The 18,540-nt window shown below is 44.9% G+C and overlaps 1 protein-coding gene across 1 annotated transcript in view; it reads right to left on the bottom strand.

Annotated features, from left to right (window-relative positions):
* The window catches only part of msrab (methionine sulfoxide reductase Ab), a 33,539-nt gene extending 15,201 nt beyond the window's left edge, over positions 1-18,338 (bottom strand). The window contains exons 1-4 of the mRNA XM_062396577.1: positions 18,135-18,338; positions 10,674-10,742; positions 10,242-10,361; positions 5,937-6,041 (exon numbers count right to left, since the gene is read on the bottom strand). Of these exons, the coding sequence (XP_062252561.1) occupies positions 5,937-6,041; positions 10,242-10,361; positions 10,674-10,742; positions 18,135-18,207 (367 nt within the window). The 5' untranslated portion in view covers positions 18,208-18,338. The remainder of the gene's footprint in view (positions 1-5,936; positions 6,042-10,241; positions 10,362-10,673; positions 10,743-18,134) is intronic.
* Between the last annotated feature and the right edge of the window lie 202 nt (positions 18,339-18,540).

The following is an 18,540-nucleotide window of genomic DNA, read 5'->3' as shown; positions in this document are numbered from 1 at the left end:
CGTCAACGAACTAATAAACATTTCAAGATATTGTCAGTGTCTGCAATCAGAAATGTTTCTGCCTAATTGGTGACTTTTTGCATCCTTCTGAGCGCAGAGGGAAAAAAACCATATGAAGTGAATTGGGAATCACTGCACTCGGCAGCGCGTACCAATTAGACTGCGGCAGAGTGAGCGCTAATGAAACAATCTAATGTAGTTTCTTTTCTCCTTTACCTCCCACTGACTCCAGCTCCCTGCACTGTCATTCAATGTAATATCACCCTCACTTCAGGCCGAGGAGGCAGAGACCCTGCCTTTTCTTAAACACATCGTCAAAAATCCACACTGACCAGCGACCGTCGTTTCTACCGTTCTGTCCCCGTGTGTGTGTGTGTGTGTGTGTGTGTGTGCGCGTGCGTGATAATACTCTGCGTTGTGCTGTGGCCTGCGGTCCCGTTACAACTGTGTGCGTGCCAGCAGAGCGCACTCCTCCTCCTCTCCTCTCTCAGCTGCTATTTTTGCCCTGTTCTTATGTAAGCTGCTCCTGACGGGCTGGAGACAGAGGCAGAGTACGGGAGCTGGGATGGTGAGAGCATCCCCAGCAGATACACACACAGACACACACACACAAGCACATATGCACTGTACATTTGTTAATATATGTATAGGGGATTGAATACGTGACATATGCAAGAGCAAAACAGAAGGCGATGCTCTGCTGGCTGTCGGATGGTGACACTACACACACTGAGGCAACCTTAAACCAATAGCAGAGCTGCGTGTGCCTCAGCCATGGTGCTCTGCATTTGTGTGTATACGACTCTACATGCACACCGTGTAGATACCTGTAGTTACGACTGTCATCTCGGTTTTTTTTGGGGGGGGGGGGGGGGGTTCTCTAGTGGAGCAGTGCTCTCTAACATGATCACTTCATGGTCCTGGACATGTTGTCAGAGCTGGGACTCTGGTCCTTGTACCGTTTATTTTTAGCCGCGTCTAAATCTGACAAGTGGAGCCTGCTCGACTGTATTAGCCGAATTTGTCCGGGTGAGGAGGATGAATTCAATTTTATTTAAAACTAGGATGTGATTTTTGACAATTACAAAAAAAAGAAAGTTAACATAAGACAGTTTTCTGGTCAGCAGGTTCAGCAAATGCTACACACATTAAACATTAAATAACATGGTTGCTCTGTCACATTTGTATCGTAGCTTTCGATCCCTGTCAGTATTAACACACAGTTTTGGGAAGAGAATAAAATCTTTACCAAAAGAAAAAGAAAAATATTTACATCGTTAAAACATTTTCAAAATAAACAATTATCCTGTTGTCATTGCTCCATATTTAATTGCAGATAATATTATTTTAACAAAAACTTACTCTAAGATTTTATGCTTGAAGTGAAGAGTCAACTTCACTCCCCTGCAGGGAATATTTGTAAGAAAATACAGATTTTTCCAAAGCTGCACATCTCATTTTAGAACAAAAATGTTTTAGTTCATTTTCTTATTTTTCTTGACTTTTTTTTTATCATTTGAAATTAAGACAGTCAATGTTTTAGCTCTGTGTGTTTCAGTGTGCTGCATGAAGTAATGTTTTATTTAAAATATTTATCATAAATCTATTAATCATATATTTATCATATGTATTAATTATAAACACCACCGATGCTGTCTAAAACCAAATATCAAAGCATTTTCTGAAGTTTTTCAGGATATTAGTTTTTTGCCTCTCTGTTCCTTATCATTTCATCTATCTCCCCCTCCTTTAATTTGCTGTTTTATTTATCCCTTACTGTTTCAGTTCTTATATGTGAGAATTGATTTCCAGGCGAGGTTAACAAGAAAATATAAAATATGTGTCTCACAAACACAACAGGACTTATAGAAAAACCACAAGTTACATAACTTATAACCTCCAACATAATCGAATGGACTCACATCTCCACCCCCACGCTGTGCACACACGTGCCGCAATCTCCATAAATTAGGGCTGTCGGCGTGTGTGAGGGTGTAATAAATGACACCTGGTAATGAGCACGCCATTCTCCGCCAACCAGGGGAGATGGAAGAGGTTGGATGGGTTAGAAGTGTGGGGGGTGGCGCAGGTCACAGGTCAGGGGTCAAGGTCAGATCCTGTGGGGTTTGGCTTTTAGATAGGAGGGAGACCCCTAAATTATGGGATGGGTGACACAGGGAGGACGTGGGGGGGGTACCCCCACAGGGAATTGGCGTGTGTCGCCGCCAGCTGGGCTGAAGATATTATATAAATGGAATATTCATGCTAATTTTGATTGTCAGAAAATAACGGCTGCCAGCGTGACTTAGCACATCCATCACAGCTTCATATATATGTCTAATCCCCATCCATGGTAAGTGTGTGATACGTGATAAGACACATTTTCACTTATCATAAGCTACTTTCATACTTTAACAAAGATTCGATATTTTAAGCAGCAACTACACAAAACACCTTACAATCATACGAAAAAAGAAAGAAAAGAAAATATTTTTCTTGAATTCATAAAAAAGGCCACATCATTGGTTGGTTTTGGAAAAGCATTTCCCCGCTTCACAGATCTGTTATACACCTCTTTTTCTACTGCATGACTCAAACATGTACCTGCAAGGGTGAGCGTGCACGTATGTGGGGACGCTATCAAACGAGGAAAGCCGCGTCGGCCATCTTAGCTGTGCATTTCGTGTTCCTGTGTCTACTGACGCAGCATCAGCAGCCAGGCCCATAAATATTGCATGGCCTCCAAAAGGATGGAGGGAACAAGGGAAGACGAAGGAAAGGAGGAGGAAAAAAGCAACGAGGAGGAAACAAAGAGGACGGGGGGGGGGGGGCTCGGTTGTTAAGATGAAGGGCAGCGGGGAGGGGGGGTGGAGGGGAACGGAGGAAAAGGGGTGTGGGGGGGTGACTAAGAGATAAAAGAGGAGTGAGTGAATGCGAGTGTGTTTGTGTGATGAGCGGATGGCCTCGGGGAGCAGTCAACTCCGAGCTGCGGTGCGGATGTGCTGACGGGCTCCGGGCCAGTTGCTCACTCGCTTGCCCCTCCGCTCAGCTCACTGCGAAGGAGAGAGAGGGGTGAGGCTGGGGGAGGGAGGTGGGGGGGGGGGGGGGGGGGGGGGGACAGGTGAAACGAGCGAGGTGTGGGGGGGGTGAGACAGGAGTAGGAATTTGAAAAAAAACTAATGGGGGTATGAAATCAAGAGCGGGGCAGAAAGGCAGCGAAAGAAATCAATAAAAGAAGTGCTGTGACCGTGTGCTAGTATGGGTTGAGGGAAAAAGTAAGAACGGTGACTAAGGGGGGGGGGGAGGAGTAGAAAAACAAATTGGAGGGGTGAGTAGACATGTTGGGCCGGGTTGGGAAGAGGCTAGCTCAGGCGTTTCTGTCCTCCACTGGGAGCGAAGGGGACATGAGATTCAGGGAGAGAAACGGGGGGGCCTACGGACTTCTGCAAGGAAGTGATCAAACTGACACGCCATTGGTGCAGCTGTGTGCACCCTCTGCATGCATGGTACGTGTGTGTGTGTGTGTGAGTGTGTTGTGCCCATTCGCATGCATGAACAAATGGAGTAAAGCTGTCTATGAGCAGACATAATGAGCATCTGTGCATAACGTGAAGTGAACAGTATGCTCGTCTACGGAAACTGTGTGGGCAATAGATCTGCAGTGTGCAGGAAGAGCACAACGTGTTTGCGTCTCCGCTGTGATCATTCTTCACGCATCAAATCCATGTTTTCAGCCAACACGACGAAACACAACTGCAGTTAGCTTCCGACATGTGGGCGTCCCTTCGACTGTGCCGAGTCGGCCTGTGCATCGGTGCCTCTGTGCACACTCACATGAGAAAGTTGTGTTACCGAAGAGTTGTCATAATGCAGACATAAGAAACTTATAACATGGGAGCGTGTTGAATCAGGGGTCTTTATGCAACATCCCAGGGAAGCCAGCAGATTGAGACTAGTGTTGCTGAATATGGAAAGAGGGCACACAGCAAAGGCTGCTGGGAGTTTCTGATTGGCTGCTAATGTTGCTATCCAGGCCGGGATTGGTGGAGCTGACGCAGCCCGACATCACGTTGTCGGGACTAAACCCTTTTGAACTGAGGCAAAGCAGGGAGGCACAGATCTCCAAACACATGTACACACAGACACACATATGTGCATAGACACACTCGCAGATACACATCCACATTAAAGGAAGTATTGCATGCATCTGATTATGTATATACATGATAGTTCTACAGGCGCTCCATGAGGGTATATATGAAGCAGGCTGGGCTCCGTGTTGATACGTGTCAGGAGAAAACAGAATCCCTAATGTTCCCGGGCGCGTCTCCATATACGATGATCTCTGGTGAATCTGCGCAGTTAAAAGGGAAACGAGCGAACTTCCTTAATTTATCCATTCTCTCTTAAGCCCAGCTCTAAGGTGGATGGAATAAATTGGAGCTTAAGCATGCGTGAAGGCACAGCCAGCGGGCCCCCTTCCACCTCTCCACACCACATTTGTCAAATCAGAGGAATTTCTGCAAGACATGAACTCAGAATCGGAGAGGAGATGAACACATCCAGAATGGGGGGGGGGGGGGGGAATTGCATGTTTAAGTTTGCGTTTCGAAATAGGTCACCTGGTCTAAACTGTGACAAAAGGACCAAAAACTTCATACACAATAAGCTGCGTGCTATTAATAAAACATGAGATGAGCCAAGGCGGTGAGACAGGGGAAATGCATGACTAGTCTTTTGGCCTCATTGCCCTGTGGCGTGTCGGCTCAACTCTGCCGGTGCCTTTGCCCATAGTAAGATGTGTCTCTGCCCTCGGCTACGGACGAAGAGCCGAAGAATCTCTCCCGATCGACATCCTCGTGGATCTCGGACGAGCCTCAATACTCAATCGATTTCTTCCTTCCCTTTGCCTGCTGCTGCAAATCCACCTCTGCTGTAGCCGGAGAGGGCGAGGGAAGATGTGAGGTACGTACGACGTATTTAACTGGGGAGTCAAAATGGCTGACGTTTCGGAGTAATCGGGTCACACGGTGTTCGAGAGCAGCGATCATGACAGATGTAAAAGAGATGATAGAACTGACATGGGCAGAAACGAGTGTGCATGTATGTGCGTGCGTGAGCCAGTTTTAAAGGTCTGGCTAATAAATCTTTGATCCGTCTCTTCCCAACTTGTCAGGCCCCTCCCTGACTTTTTGATACGAGTGAGCAGAGTACATCTTCGCCTGTCATTTCTCTCACACACACGGACACACACCGTACCACTGCAGTAATGTTCTTACATCACCTCCTCCAGTGAGCAGAGAAAACAAGAGACTTGAAGAGAGGAAGGGAGAGATGGCTTTTGGGGGGGGGGGTTGGGGTAAATGTCACGCACACTTTGCAGCGTATATATCTAAAGTTGGAACATGGTTCAGAACCCGACAACTAACCAAATATTTATCATGTGAATGAATGAGGCACCGTCGCTGCAAAGTTCCCTATGATTGACAATTTCAGAGCTGTCGTCAGGGGAGTAAACCCACCAATGAAACACAGGGAGCGCACTAAAACAAATATTCATTCGTTATTATTTGACCCAGAAAAGAAGAAATGTGATATAATGAGTGAAACAGACATCCACCTCACACGTGACGTGAATACCTGGTTCTCGTTGGATGAAGTACATGCTACTCACATGCACTAACACAGAAAGGTTTTTTTTTTTTTTGCAGTTGGGGCTGGAACATGCAACACACTGGTGTGGCTCTCTATGGATGGCTGGATCTCAGACACATTAACACTGTCTGGCGTTGACTTACACCCATGAGACCCTCCCCCCAAACCACAACGCACACGCAGGCACACGTCTGGGCATCAACCTTCTGCTCTAATACACCCCGTGCCCCTCGGGATCAGTCTTATTTGAGGGCAACGTTCGCGTGAGTGCGTGTTGCTACCTTGTGTAGGATTGTGGTTCTCCCAAAAGCGTTTAAGCAGCTCCTCAAGACTGATGTCTTCAGGGGAGAAGACCACCCTCACCACCTCAGTGTGAACCGTTAGACCTGAAGAAGAAACAAAAACGTGGATTAATACAAATCAAGATATATAATGTCTTTCGCCCCAAATTTCAAAATTTGCTGATCAAAATCAACTTGTATGGAAATTCATTGTGATCATGGGTAAGAGCCATTCAGGGTGAATCCACACAGAGCGACGCTACTGCTTATGGCACAAAGGGAGAGAAAAGAAGAGAGAAGGCACAGTTAAGGTTGGAGCTTATGGTGGAGTTTGCGGAAAAGGACACACACACACACACACACACTTGCGCCTGTCTGCAACAAGCTGCCAGCAGGCATTCTCAAACTAGGGGCTGCTTATGACTCACATGTAGGTGCACACACACACACAAAAACACACACACACACACACAAACCACTGAACGCATCCCACACCTCATCCCAACATACTTTAGCTGTATGTAAATACCAAGGTGTTAGCTTAGCGTTGTATCAATAAGAGCCATTCCCCTTAATTTGTTCACACATTGCAGACACGTGCGCAGGTGTACTCCCACTCACTAACGCACACCATTTACACAAAAGCATGCCCACACAGAGAGATGCATCAGGTGCATCCCAGAGAATAGGAGATCGCCATACGTCATATTCTTGCATCTGGCCTGAGACCCACTCTCTGTCTGGAATGACACTCGGCACAACAAGCGGATCAGCCAGTGCCAAACGATCATCGAAGACTTCACCTGTTTAAACGGCTGTTATACTTTTTTTATCTTTCATCTTCTATATATTTTTATCCAGAAATGTTTATGTAAAAATAAATGTTACTTTGTATAAATATTGGAAAAAAGTGAGTAAATAATAAGTAAACAGTGATATTGTGTTTTTATGTCCTATGTTCATTGTATGCACCAATTACCAGAGCAAATTCCTTGTAGGTGTAAACCTACTTGGCAATAAAATACTTCTGATCTGTTTCCTACATAAAGAACAAGCATCAAGATTTGCAAGCCCAACTTAAAAATGACTCATCAATAAGGTAAATACACCTACTTTGATAAAATAATAAACATTGTTCTGTTTCTGCATGTGTTTTTTCAAAAGACTATATATTCACCCACTGCACACGATAACACAGTATGTAGATTAACCATGCAAATGATTGGTATTTCAGCAGAAGAAACATTAAAGACAACTGTGTACTGGGCTCATCGCAATTCATTTGGCCATTCAAACCACGATTTAAAAATACTGTTTCATCTTTAATACATACTATGTCTCTCACCATATGGGGCTGCATGAATGTTGCGTGGGTTGTATGTTAACAATCTTGGCACAGGAAATTCAGTAAGAACAGTCGAAAGCAGAGAAAACAGAAAATTCAAATGAAACAGGACCTGCTGGAAAAACAAGGTGAATATGCACCATGCTGTTTCACACTTGTCCCATCTGAAGGGGGTTGAAAGTGCTGCAGACCAGCACCACTGAAGCTGCTGCGGATTCAATGTTTTGCTCAAGGACACTTCAGCAGGGTGAATGGCCTTCTGGGTTACGACCTCCCTCCCAAATCAACACGCCACCATGTTGCCCTTTTTTCATTTAATTATTCAAAAACAGTCAAATGGGACTTCATGGAGTTAAATTTGACTTTACTTTATGTGCTGCCATGAGATGAGCCCGGCATCACTGACTAAAGAACAGACAGATATAACAAACGTGTCCTCACCAAAAAGCAGTATTGGACGCTTCCAATACTTACTATGATCTACGTTAACATTGTCCCGATAAGCAACAGTTGCGAGTGTATTCTTGGCGTCTCTAAAGCTGGATTTATACGTATGTGTTAAGGTGTTACGAGGTACCGATAGCAGCTACACACAGAGGCTCTGGAGCTCAATGCAACCGACATGTGGCTCGTCAAAATTGTAATCACATGCTACCGAGATAAAATGTGGGTACTGCATGAATTGTCACTTGCCTGTGTTTCCTCCTGCAAGTTTATGATGCCGTTAGCGACGGATGAGCGTGAAAAAGTAAACAGACACGTGGAACACACCCATACACACAGTTACTGAGGAGAGTGTAATTAAAGCGCTATACGGCTCAATAATGTATGATACACCAGTTTAATGTGAACTCAAAGTGTGAAATACAACATTGAAATATGAATCAAAGCCCGCGCCAAAAGGTATCTACAGCAGAACTCTGTCATTGTCATATCGTTGTGAAACTTCTCCAGAAGGAGGTTAATGTAGATGTCGGAGTAAACAAACGTGTTACTCAAGGCAACCAAAGTTTATGTCTCGTCAATGCTAGTTTCTTTGGTTTCCCTGACCTTTTCCAGTTATCTGCATAAACCTTCATTGGAACAAAAGTCACTTTAGGAACAATTATATTGGTAATCAGAAAGATACGACATGACTGTGTCATCTCAATCACACCCTGGTGGCTGCCGGTTGTATAGGTCATTAACCCTGCCTTCTCTATGTTAGCAGATGGGACAAGGGTCAAACTAAAAAGTCAATGCACACAAATTACTTTTTTCACAAACATGGTTTTTGTCATTTTGGGTAGTTTGTATCACACAGATATTTGTTCAAGTGCTAATTTATCAGGCAAGTTTGGGTTTATTTTGTTATTTGGTGCTATGTAAACATTATTATTGACAGCTTGCAGTTTGTCCGTCATGTGTAACGATGTGATATCGACTGCGGCTCCATTCCGCAACTGCTACGCAGACTCTGGCTTCAAATGTACAAGATGATTACTGTGTCCGGGATATTTTAGCTTCATTTTAGGATAGTGGGAGGAAGTGTCTACTAGTGAAGACGAGTCGTCCATCTTTATTTACAGGTTATGGATTAAAGTCGATGCAGCACTGTGGAGTTAAAGCAGAAGAGGTTACAACATCAACTATTGATTCTAATCTGCAAAACAGAGTGTATTGTGTATTGGTTGAGATCAAATATGCTGATTGACAATAACGTCTCCCTCTCTCCACCTGTCAAATGTCTTTCCTATCCGTCCTCCCGAGGCAAACCTGACTGCGCCTCACGCTCTCTTATTTCTGACTGTCAGGCCGTCCAAGTGTCTTCCTGTCCTTCCATCCTTCCCTGGCTCTGCTGACAGTTCCATCGGCTCTCTCTTTTCTGTCCGTCCGTCTGTCTGTCTGTCCTAGCCTGGCTGTGTTGACAGCTCCTCAGTCTCATGCCATCACAGTGTTCTGCTCCGTCATGGCCACTGGAGCGACGCCTGCACTCCCTCAGACGATGGACAGGCAGCCATCCTTTCTCATACCTTATTTTCGGCCCTGAAATATTTTCTTTCTTCTAAAAATTTTATTTTACCGGTTCCCTCACTTGCCACAGCTCTCAATCTCTCTTTCTCTGTCATCATCCTCCTCCTCCGCTGACCCTCTTGTTGCTGGGGAGCTCATTGAGAGAGTGAGAGATAAAGCGAGAGAGAGAGAGAGATTGGGGGTAGACGGATAGGAAACATACAATCCCTTGAAGGACTCTGCTCAGAAACTCCACCAGCCAAGCCCACAGCATCTTTCCCCTCCTCTCCACGTCCCCCATGCTGTGCGTGCACCTCGACTCCACAACTGCCTCTGATGATGTGCCCTCAAAAATGGAGCAGCCCAAAACCATAAGCTTGTGACTTCCTAAACACGAGAGGGGCGCAAAAAAAAAAAAGAAGAGCCTAGACGTCTTCATTTGAATTATATATAAACCCCCCTACATGATATATGAGGAGGTAAACGTAGAGAAACAAATTCAGAGACGCGGACAGGTATAGCCAAATATTTTCACTGTCATTGTACCAATTTAATTCATCGACGTCTTGTTCACCGAATGACAGTCTCAACAAGGGAAGCTCGTTTTCGCTTCAAACACGGTAACCTCTGGTAGCAAAAAACGCCGCAGTACAGCACAGCACAGAGCCCAATCCTTACAAGTAGGTCATGGGGGGGGGGGGATGTGGGGTGTAGCCCATCTGGAGCAGTACATTCTGAGTAGTTGACTGCAGATGAAGAGAGGAAGGAGGCGAGAGGATGAGAGCGTTGTACTTAAAAAATCCATTTCCGAGCGCATTTCTTTTTTTTTTCCTTCACAGTTTTTGATCAAGTTGAACCTTGACTCATCTTACAGAGAAATGTTCTGCCAGCCCCCCTGGAGCGGACGTAGTGAGTAGTTCATACACATCCAAGCATAGACGCCGTAAATATACAAAATAGTGTAGTACCTGAGCAAACCTCGTGGTAGTCGGGGTTGGGTGTGAAACCGCCGGCGTAGCCCACTTGTGTGGAGAAGATCCCTGGAAGGCGCCAGAAAAGTTTCTCTGCGCCCCAGAAACAGCCCATACCTGGATATGAAGACAGCGCGCACACACACACACACACACACACACACACACACACACACACACACACACACACACACACACACACACACACACACACACACACACACACACACACACACACACACACACACACACACACACACACACACACACACACACACACACACACACACACACACACACACACACACACACACACACACACACACACACACACACACACACACACACACACACACAATGTGTTTGACCAGATTATTTCATACTGGGTTTGTTTCTGATTTGAAAAACTTGTGATTGTGTTTGTCTCACCAAACATGATGGTCTCCATGCCTTCTGGAAAAGGCTCCACAGTGGGATTCCCACTGACTGCATGCTTGTCTGTGAAGGGACAGAATGAGCAAATATGGCATCAGATCACAACACTCTTTCAACAACTCAAATTGCAGCATGCCAGCAGAAGAGGTCCATTATCTGCTTCTACTAGGCCGCATAGGTCTGCACTCTGTAACAGACTGACCCTGGCCAGCGGATCAGAGCCAGAAGCTTCTGTGCTGGAAGACATTTAAGAGATTACTCGGCTTTGACCGCCATTATATCCCTGCTGTCCTCTCCTCAATACCCACAAGTAAACACGGTTATTTTCTGATCTCTCTCTTACTCTAGAGTGTGGCTTTAAATGTTAGTGTGTTAAGTGCTGGGCTTGGCACCACCAGGTAGCCACGAACTCAGCTATGCTATGCCTCGATGATACGTCCTGGGAACACGCTTCTTTAACCCTACAAGCAGGGGAGGGCCTTGTAAGTAGACCCAATGCTATCTTAATCTTCACCATGGTAAAAAAAGCAATAAGTAAAACAAACTGCAGTGCTGAGAGGTGGCAGGAGGGTGGTACACTACTGCCAACTGTGCTGTGTGGAATTAGAGCACTAAAAAGGAAGCGTGTGTGTGTGTGAGTGTGTAAGTGTGGGTGTGCGTGTGTCTCCATGTAGCCCACAGATGTGTGAGGAGGATTAGGGTTTAAGAAGACTGAGGTGACTTAGCGTGCAAATCTCCACTAAGCAAGGCTGGTTTGTACTGCAACCACTAATATTAGTCTACAGATAAACAGGCCATAGGGTACACTCAGAGCTTAGGGCACATACCGATAATGGATGCTTGCTTGCTCTAAGTTTAATGTGTGATTGTCCTGGGGCCGCCTAGAGATGAGATGTGTGACAGTGACCTGAATACAAACAATCACTAATCTGACACAGGCATAATAGTTCATTTCCTAGATGGGCCCAGGGTGATCCCCAACAGGCCAAAGGCCAACAGCAACCTGCAGTTTATTGTAGGCTTTCAATGATTAGTGTAAAGCCACAAGGTACAGTTATGCTATGCTGGGATATGGTGAGAGTTCAATGCACTGCAACTGAAGAGGCTGCATGCCAATTGCAAAAGAAACATCTTTAATTTGATAACAAAAGTGTGGAAGTTAGAAAAACGCAAATACCCACAACACAACAAACAACTCTTAATACAACCAGATATTCACAATAACCAAATCCCCACAACACAACAGAATCCCAGACTTGGTGTTTACATGGCCTGTGACTAGGCTAAGTTGGCACTTCCTCAACCTTGTAAGAGAATTTGATAAATGCTTATTTATTTTAAATTGTGATGATTGCATTAAAATATATTTTTGTTAACCCTGGGTCAGACAAAACAGCAAGGCTAACGTCACGTTAGCTAGCTATATAACTTACAGCAGAACTGAATTGGAAAACCTCGGTCACCTTTTAGCTTCGTGGATGTAGGTGGCTGGACCTAAAACTATATGTATTTGATTTGCACGTATTTACTGAAATTGCAGGGCCACCGAACTGGGAGCCTAAAGATTACGATGTGTTAGAATATAGGTGATAAAAGAAGCATGGTGGCACTGATAAAGCCTGTCTTGGTGTGACACCTCAAGGGTACTTTTTGATAATAGACCAAACTGATTTTTTTCCGTGTAGTGACAGATTGTAGATCGTGGAAGCATAAAGGACTCCTAAAATGTCACAGAGGCCTGGCTGCCCTCAGGCAGTCCCTTTCTGCCCCACTGTAGTGCGACAGTTCTGTCTTTTAGCAGCGGGTTGTTTGGCGCTGCCAGGTCACGTTCACGGGCACAGTCAGTGCATCTGTCTGAGTGACTGCACTAGCTAAATATTGTGTTCAGGAGAGACTCAATGTTGTGGGAGGACAGGAAACATCTTCATTCTTCTCCTCGTCTTAATTTGTTTGGTCTCTATCCATTGCTCAATCTCACCCTCTTGTCCTCTGTTTCTGGCCACTGCGATTAAAAGTCCTAAAGTTGCCAATAGACAGGGAGAAAATGTGAGTGTGAGAGAAACAAGTGTGCAATAGGAGGAGGAGGAGTGGGAGGAGGAGAGTTCGGCCTGCCAAAACAATAAAAGGAGTAAATAGCCAGCGAGAAGCAACAGATGAGGGTAGCAGAGAGGCAGTGAGGGAGGCTTTTGGCCGTCAGACCACCATGCCTTTGGGCACTGTACGAAAAAGATCAGGCACTTCATCCAACAGAGAACGGAGAGAAAAAAAAGAAAGCAAACAAATAAGCAAACAAAGAAAAGGAGGTAAAAATGAAGACAGCCTATAACACGCCGACTCAGCACTGTCCAGAGAAGACAACACCGAGCCAGAACTCCCCGCGCTCTCGTCTCCCTCAGCTGCTCTCCCATCTTCACTTCACACTCCTTCTCACACCACCTTCCCATCATCCCTTGTGCTCCTCTTATAAACACGTGCACGCCAGCCTGCACGCACACAAGTGCGCAATCAGCTGTACAGTCCTCGAACACCAATCTCTGCTGTGGGTATTTCTCCCACCGAGCAGCTGGCAGAGGTCCAGGCAGTACCAGGCTGGGTCCTTTCACTGAGCCTAGACCAGCATTCCCCCCTGCCAGCCCAGTGCCCACACCCCATTCTGCCAGAATTACCCCACCTAACACACATACACACACACACACACACACACACACACACACACACACAGAGAAAGAACTGGCTGAATACCCTCACTACGATGCCTCACTACGCCAGCAAAAGAAAGAACAGAGGACGAAAAAAAACAAGCAGGGAGTGTGACTGACTAAGCTTTCAAAGAAAAGAAAACAGGCTGAATATGGGGGAAGGATTCGTGAAAAGGATTTTTTTCTAACTTGGATGAGATATGGGCGTAATTTCTTTTGTGCGCTTTTGTTTTTGAGGATATCTGAAGAGCGCAGTGCAGTCTAAACAGTACAGCCGAACTGAATTGGAATACTTCGGTCACCTTTTGTTGCTTTTAGCGAGGTGGTTGTAGGCGGCTGGACCAGAACCAAAACATCGGACCCGCTGCCCTGTAACGCTATTGTACCATGGTTACCACCAATGAACAATCTGTTGCTTAGCGAATAATAACATCCACTTTGCCTTGTGTGTTTAGTCTTTGTAACCCTCCGAATCCACTCGTGGGTCCGTGTTTCTCAGCCGTAAAACGGAAGTCCAAGTGCTGCTGCCCCCACACGCGGAAACACGGGTGAGGTTCTACCCCTGGATGCCAAAACTGGTGACGGAAAGGTCGATTTCCAGGCTGCTCTGTTTACATGCTTCCAAAAATCCATTCTCTCCCTTCCCCTCTTCCCTCCCTCTCACTATTCCGCTTCCTAGCTTCACACAGGTTGGCAGGGAGTCAGGCACGAGTCGTCGGAGGAGGCTGATGCTTTATACTGGTGCCAACTACCCGCTGCTGTATGGGAGGATGGGTTGGGGGCGAAAAAGAGTGGGGCAAAGAAGGGGAGGGGAGGAAAGAGGCAAGGCTGGTGGGAGGTGGTCCATTTTTAAAAACATTCAGGAGGTAAGTAACACAAAAGATGCTGATGCAGTCTTCAATCAACCCAACGTGGTATTATGGCGTAAGAACATGAAGCTGCAGGGTGGGGAAGCGGTCTAGACTCTGGAGAGGACAACTTTCAAGTCATCAATGCATTCCATACATTCAGTATCCTAGCAACGGAAACAGTTGCTATGGGGAAGACTATTTACTAAAGCGCTTGGCTTCATTATCTTCCCCCAGCAAGGTGGAGGTACATCCTGTTGTGCCGTGTTATCAACATCTTTCTCAACTTGCGAGGGAAGAAGGGGACGGTGTCCTGCTGGTCAGCATGAATTCATTAATGTACCTTTTCATACTCTCTTCGGTATGATTAGGGCACGATGCATGGTTCACTATTGTCTCATGTTTCTCTAAGTGACTGGGATGGAAACCCTAGCACCTGCAGGAAACTCATGTGGAGAACATGCAAACTCCATGCACTCAGGTTGGGTCCGAGCCCATTCTGTTCCTGTGCCGAGGCAACAGAGCTAATCACCAAGCTACAGAGCTGCCCAAGAGCAAATCGTTCTCCTTTATTTATTTAGTGTTTGTATTCTTAATTTGCGCGCTCGCCCTCTTGCTCTCTGAGCTTAATGCAAAAGCACAGAGAGCAAGGGCAACGTAGACAGAGGAAATGAGACAACAACAGAGAAATAATATCAGAGATATGTCTTCGCCGTGAGTTATAGAGAAGCATGCAACAGAGATTTATTTTGGTCAGCTGACCTCCCCCATCCCGTTTGGAAGAAATATTGGCAGTCTATGCTGCACTGACTCAAAATAATAGCTACTGTGCCCCTACCATGTAGCAATCTGCCACTGGATCACTCTCGCCAAGGTCACAGAGTACATTGCGCACACCGGAGCGAGGGAGGAAACGGAGGACACTGGGATGTCTAAACAAGGAATAACAAGCTTCTTTTAACAGGCTATGGGACTCAAATAGTAACTTTCCAAATAAAGTGATTTTCACTGTACAGGGGGGACAAACGTGTGCACTCGCTCTCCCACACAAGGCTGTGAAATGCAAAGGGCATATGCAGAGACAGTCCTTGCAATCCCCAAATTACTCATGCTTACTGGACCACACGGACAAACACAGAAGCGTTCTATTCCAACACACATATGCACAATCTAGAACAACCCCAGTCCCCACCTAAGCCGCCCCCCACGGTGAAAGGGGAGGAACAGATTTCTGCCATGCGGTGTCTCCGAGCTGCTTCGACAGACGGAGCAGGAACTTATGATGGGGCGGAGCCTTCATGCGCATAATGCCCAGATGGGCCCCTGTACGCTGCGGCACCTCTCTGTACCATGCACTAACACCCCAGCTCCCATAATGCACTTTGTGGATGCTCATGTCTGAGTAGGTGATGACTGGGAACGTCCGGTTCAAATTGGTTCAAAATGTTTCATTATTGTCACATTCCTCTGCAAGCCCTCCTGTACCAAACTAATTAGATCAGAAGATGAATGGAAGAATAAGATGTGAATAAGCAGTTTGAGTCTCTGCTACAAATCAAAATAAAACAATAAAAAAGGCTAAAGTAGGTGTAAAAAAAAAATCTAACTTCGCTCTAAACAAAATTAACTGAAATGTCATATTCTCTGCAAGTGCCACTATGTCTCTGTCAGTCCTAAGAACTTGATCCATACAGATTTGCCTCATCCCAGTTTAATCATCAACTATTTGTAACACAATCCAACCACACATCCCAGCAGGCTTTTGCTGCCACTTCGGATTCTGAGCTTGGCCCACAGATTGCATCACCGTTTCCAAACAGGCTAAAAACAAAACCATCCAAATGTAGGCAAACATGGTTTATAAGGTTAATTTTGCCAAATTAGGCTGTTTAAATTAAAAAGGGAGAAGCTACTACTGATAAAAAGGAGGTAAACTAACTCTAGCTGTTGGTTTGTTTTATTCTAAAGTCAGTGCAACAAAGACATACAAACATAACAAATTCCAAGTTGGCTGTGGCCCATCAAGAGTTTTTTTACAATCAGTTTCTACATCAAAAGTTATAATGGCCTGAAAAAAGCATCCGAATACTGCACCAGAATCCTGCACTTTGCTAATTGTGAAGAATGTACAACTTTGTGCTTCAGACTTTTAATATAGTCTGTGATTATAAGTCTGACATTGTGACCCTGCTGTATCATCACCACACATTGTAGATATCCATCAGACCACATGTTTAGACTGTGGACCAAACGTCCTCTGACACAAGGGTAGTAGTGTCAAGATGATCGTTGGTCAAATATTCTCAATTTTCTTATGTTGAGAACTCCCCAAGTCCCCTTTAAACCACTTCCAGACATCCACTTGGAAAAGGTTATATCTCTGGACCCTGTACTTTGTAAAATTGGTGTTTAATCTTGGAGGCATTAGAAAAGTTCAAGCACTTTGCTTTATTCAATGTTACAAATGTATTTTAAGTGTTTATTATATTGTTCTACTGCCCACTAGGCCAAGTGGTGAGTAGGAACATTACAGGCCACAAAGATCTTGCACCGGTCCATCTTGGGAGCTTAAGAAAGATTGTAAATGTGTCATTTAATCCCACCTGCAGCTTGTTGACTTTATCTCTACTGTAACTGCACCAGTACATTACAACATAATGTGTACACATGTGAAATTTGTGCACCAGCATATTGGCTGTGCATAGAGGTCACAACACACTGACCGTCATCATCACATAAATCATTCATGATGAGGCGACCCAGATATTTGACTTTGTTCAGTGAGTGCTTTGTTGAACATAAAAAAAGAATTTGTGAAATTTAGCTTTTTATCCTCATTGCTTTTATCAATCATAACCACAATCATAATCAATCCCCATATATGTCAAGATGCCTTGTGCAGGCACAGGGAGGAGGTGTAACACATCATTTCTCTATACTCTGTCCAAAAAGAAGGGTTTAAATTCACAACCTTCAGTCAGGAGCTTAAGTCAGTCTTTAAACTTCAAAGAAGTAATAGTGAGACCTTTATCATGATGCTACACCTTTATTTCACGGCAGCCACTTTGACATGAAATAGTTAAACACTGGTTTTGCTCACCACATTAATTACAACAATCTTAATGAATTTGATCCGTAAGGCCTGTTTTTACCTACCATCTTATGTCAAAAGGGCTGTAATGTTTGACCCCATCTACCAGCCCATCACAAGTCCAGTCATTCTATCAGCTTACTCGACCGTCTTGAATCAAAAACAGTTTCACAGCCCAACAACGTTTTGATATCACGTACCATCAATCATTACAATAACTCCTGAATAAAACAGCATGAAGTTATATATGTAAGTTATTCATGGCCGCTGAACTGTTCAGACACGATAAGATATAACCTTATGGATCCAGACCGAAGAAATGCACCTTTTTTTTTTTTTTACAGCAGCAGACAAGACAGAATCAGATAAGGCAATAAAAACCTAAACGGTCAATAGAATACAACTACAAAATTCAGTAGAAAACATATACCTAATACACACCGTTCACTAGAGAAACAGATTGATTAATGTTATTGAGTAAAGTGCAGTGGCACAGGATGATTGCACTGGCATGTCAAACTGTATTTGCGCAAATTTAGGAGATATTGAGATAGACGTGTCCATATAAGTGCAGATTAGACCGTTTATATTGGCAGATATGGTATAGACAAATTATTTAAGTAGAGAATGATATAAATATACATGCATACAGGTATATGGATATAATGCACCATAGTAAACAGTGTATGTATATAGTACAACTATAGAAAGTTGTATATAGGTATTAATGTAGTTTGAATATGTTTTTCCCACGCACGACTCTAGCACGTGGTGAGTCTAGCAGGTTCACTCCGTCACCATGTTGTCATTTCTTTACCTGCCACGACCATTTTCTCCTGCCTCCCCCTCAGAGCCCGCTCCCTGCTCGGCAGCTCGCTCTTATCTGCCATCGAGTCAGCGGCAGCAGCGACACACGCTCACAGACACACACACACTGGAAGGAGCCAAACGGTGTGTGTGTGTGTGTGTGTGTTTGGAGAAAATGTCTTCCGGGATGCCTCCATCACGCACGCGGCGCGCTGTTGCGTTTTCCTTTTTTCTATATTGACGGGCTGGGAAACGGGGGGGGGGGGGGGGCGGCGGCGGTGAAAAACTACATCCGTGTTATGAATATTCATCGTGCGTGGGCAACGTCGTGCACCGCATATCAACTAGTCAAGGGGTTAATATGACTTTGGCACAAAAGCCTACAGTGCGCAGTGTGCGGGAGCGAAATTAAATTT

This window comes from Platichthys flesus, chromosome 10, assembly GCF_949316205.1.
Source record: "Platichthys flesus chromosome 10, fPlaFle2.1, whole genome shotgun sequence".
Classification (NCBI taxonomy): Eukaryota; Metazoa; Chordata; class Actinopteri; order Pleuronectiformes; family Pleuronectidae; genus Platichthys; species Platichthys flesus.
This window is presented reverse-complemented; position numbering and strand designations above follow the sequence as displayed.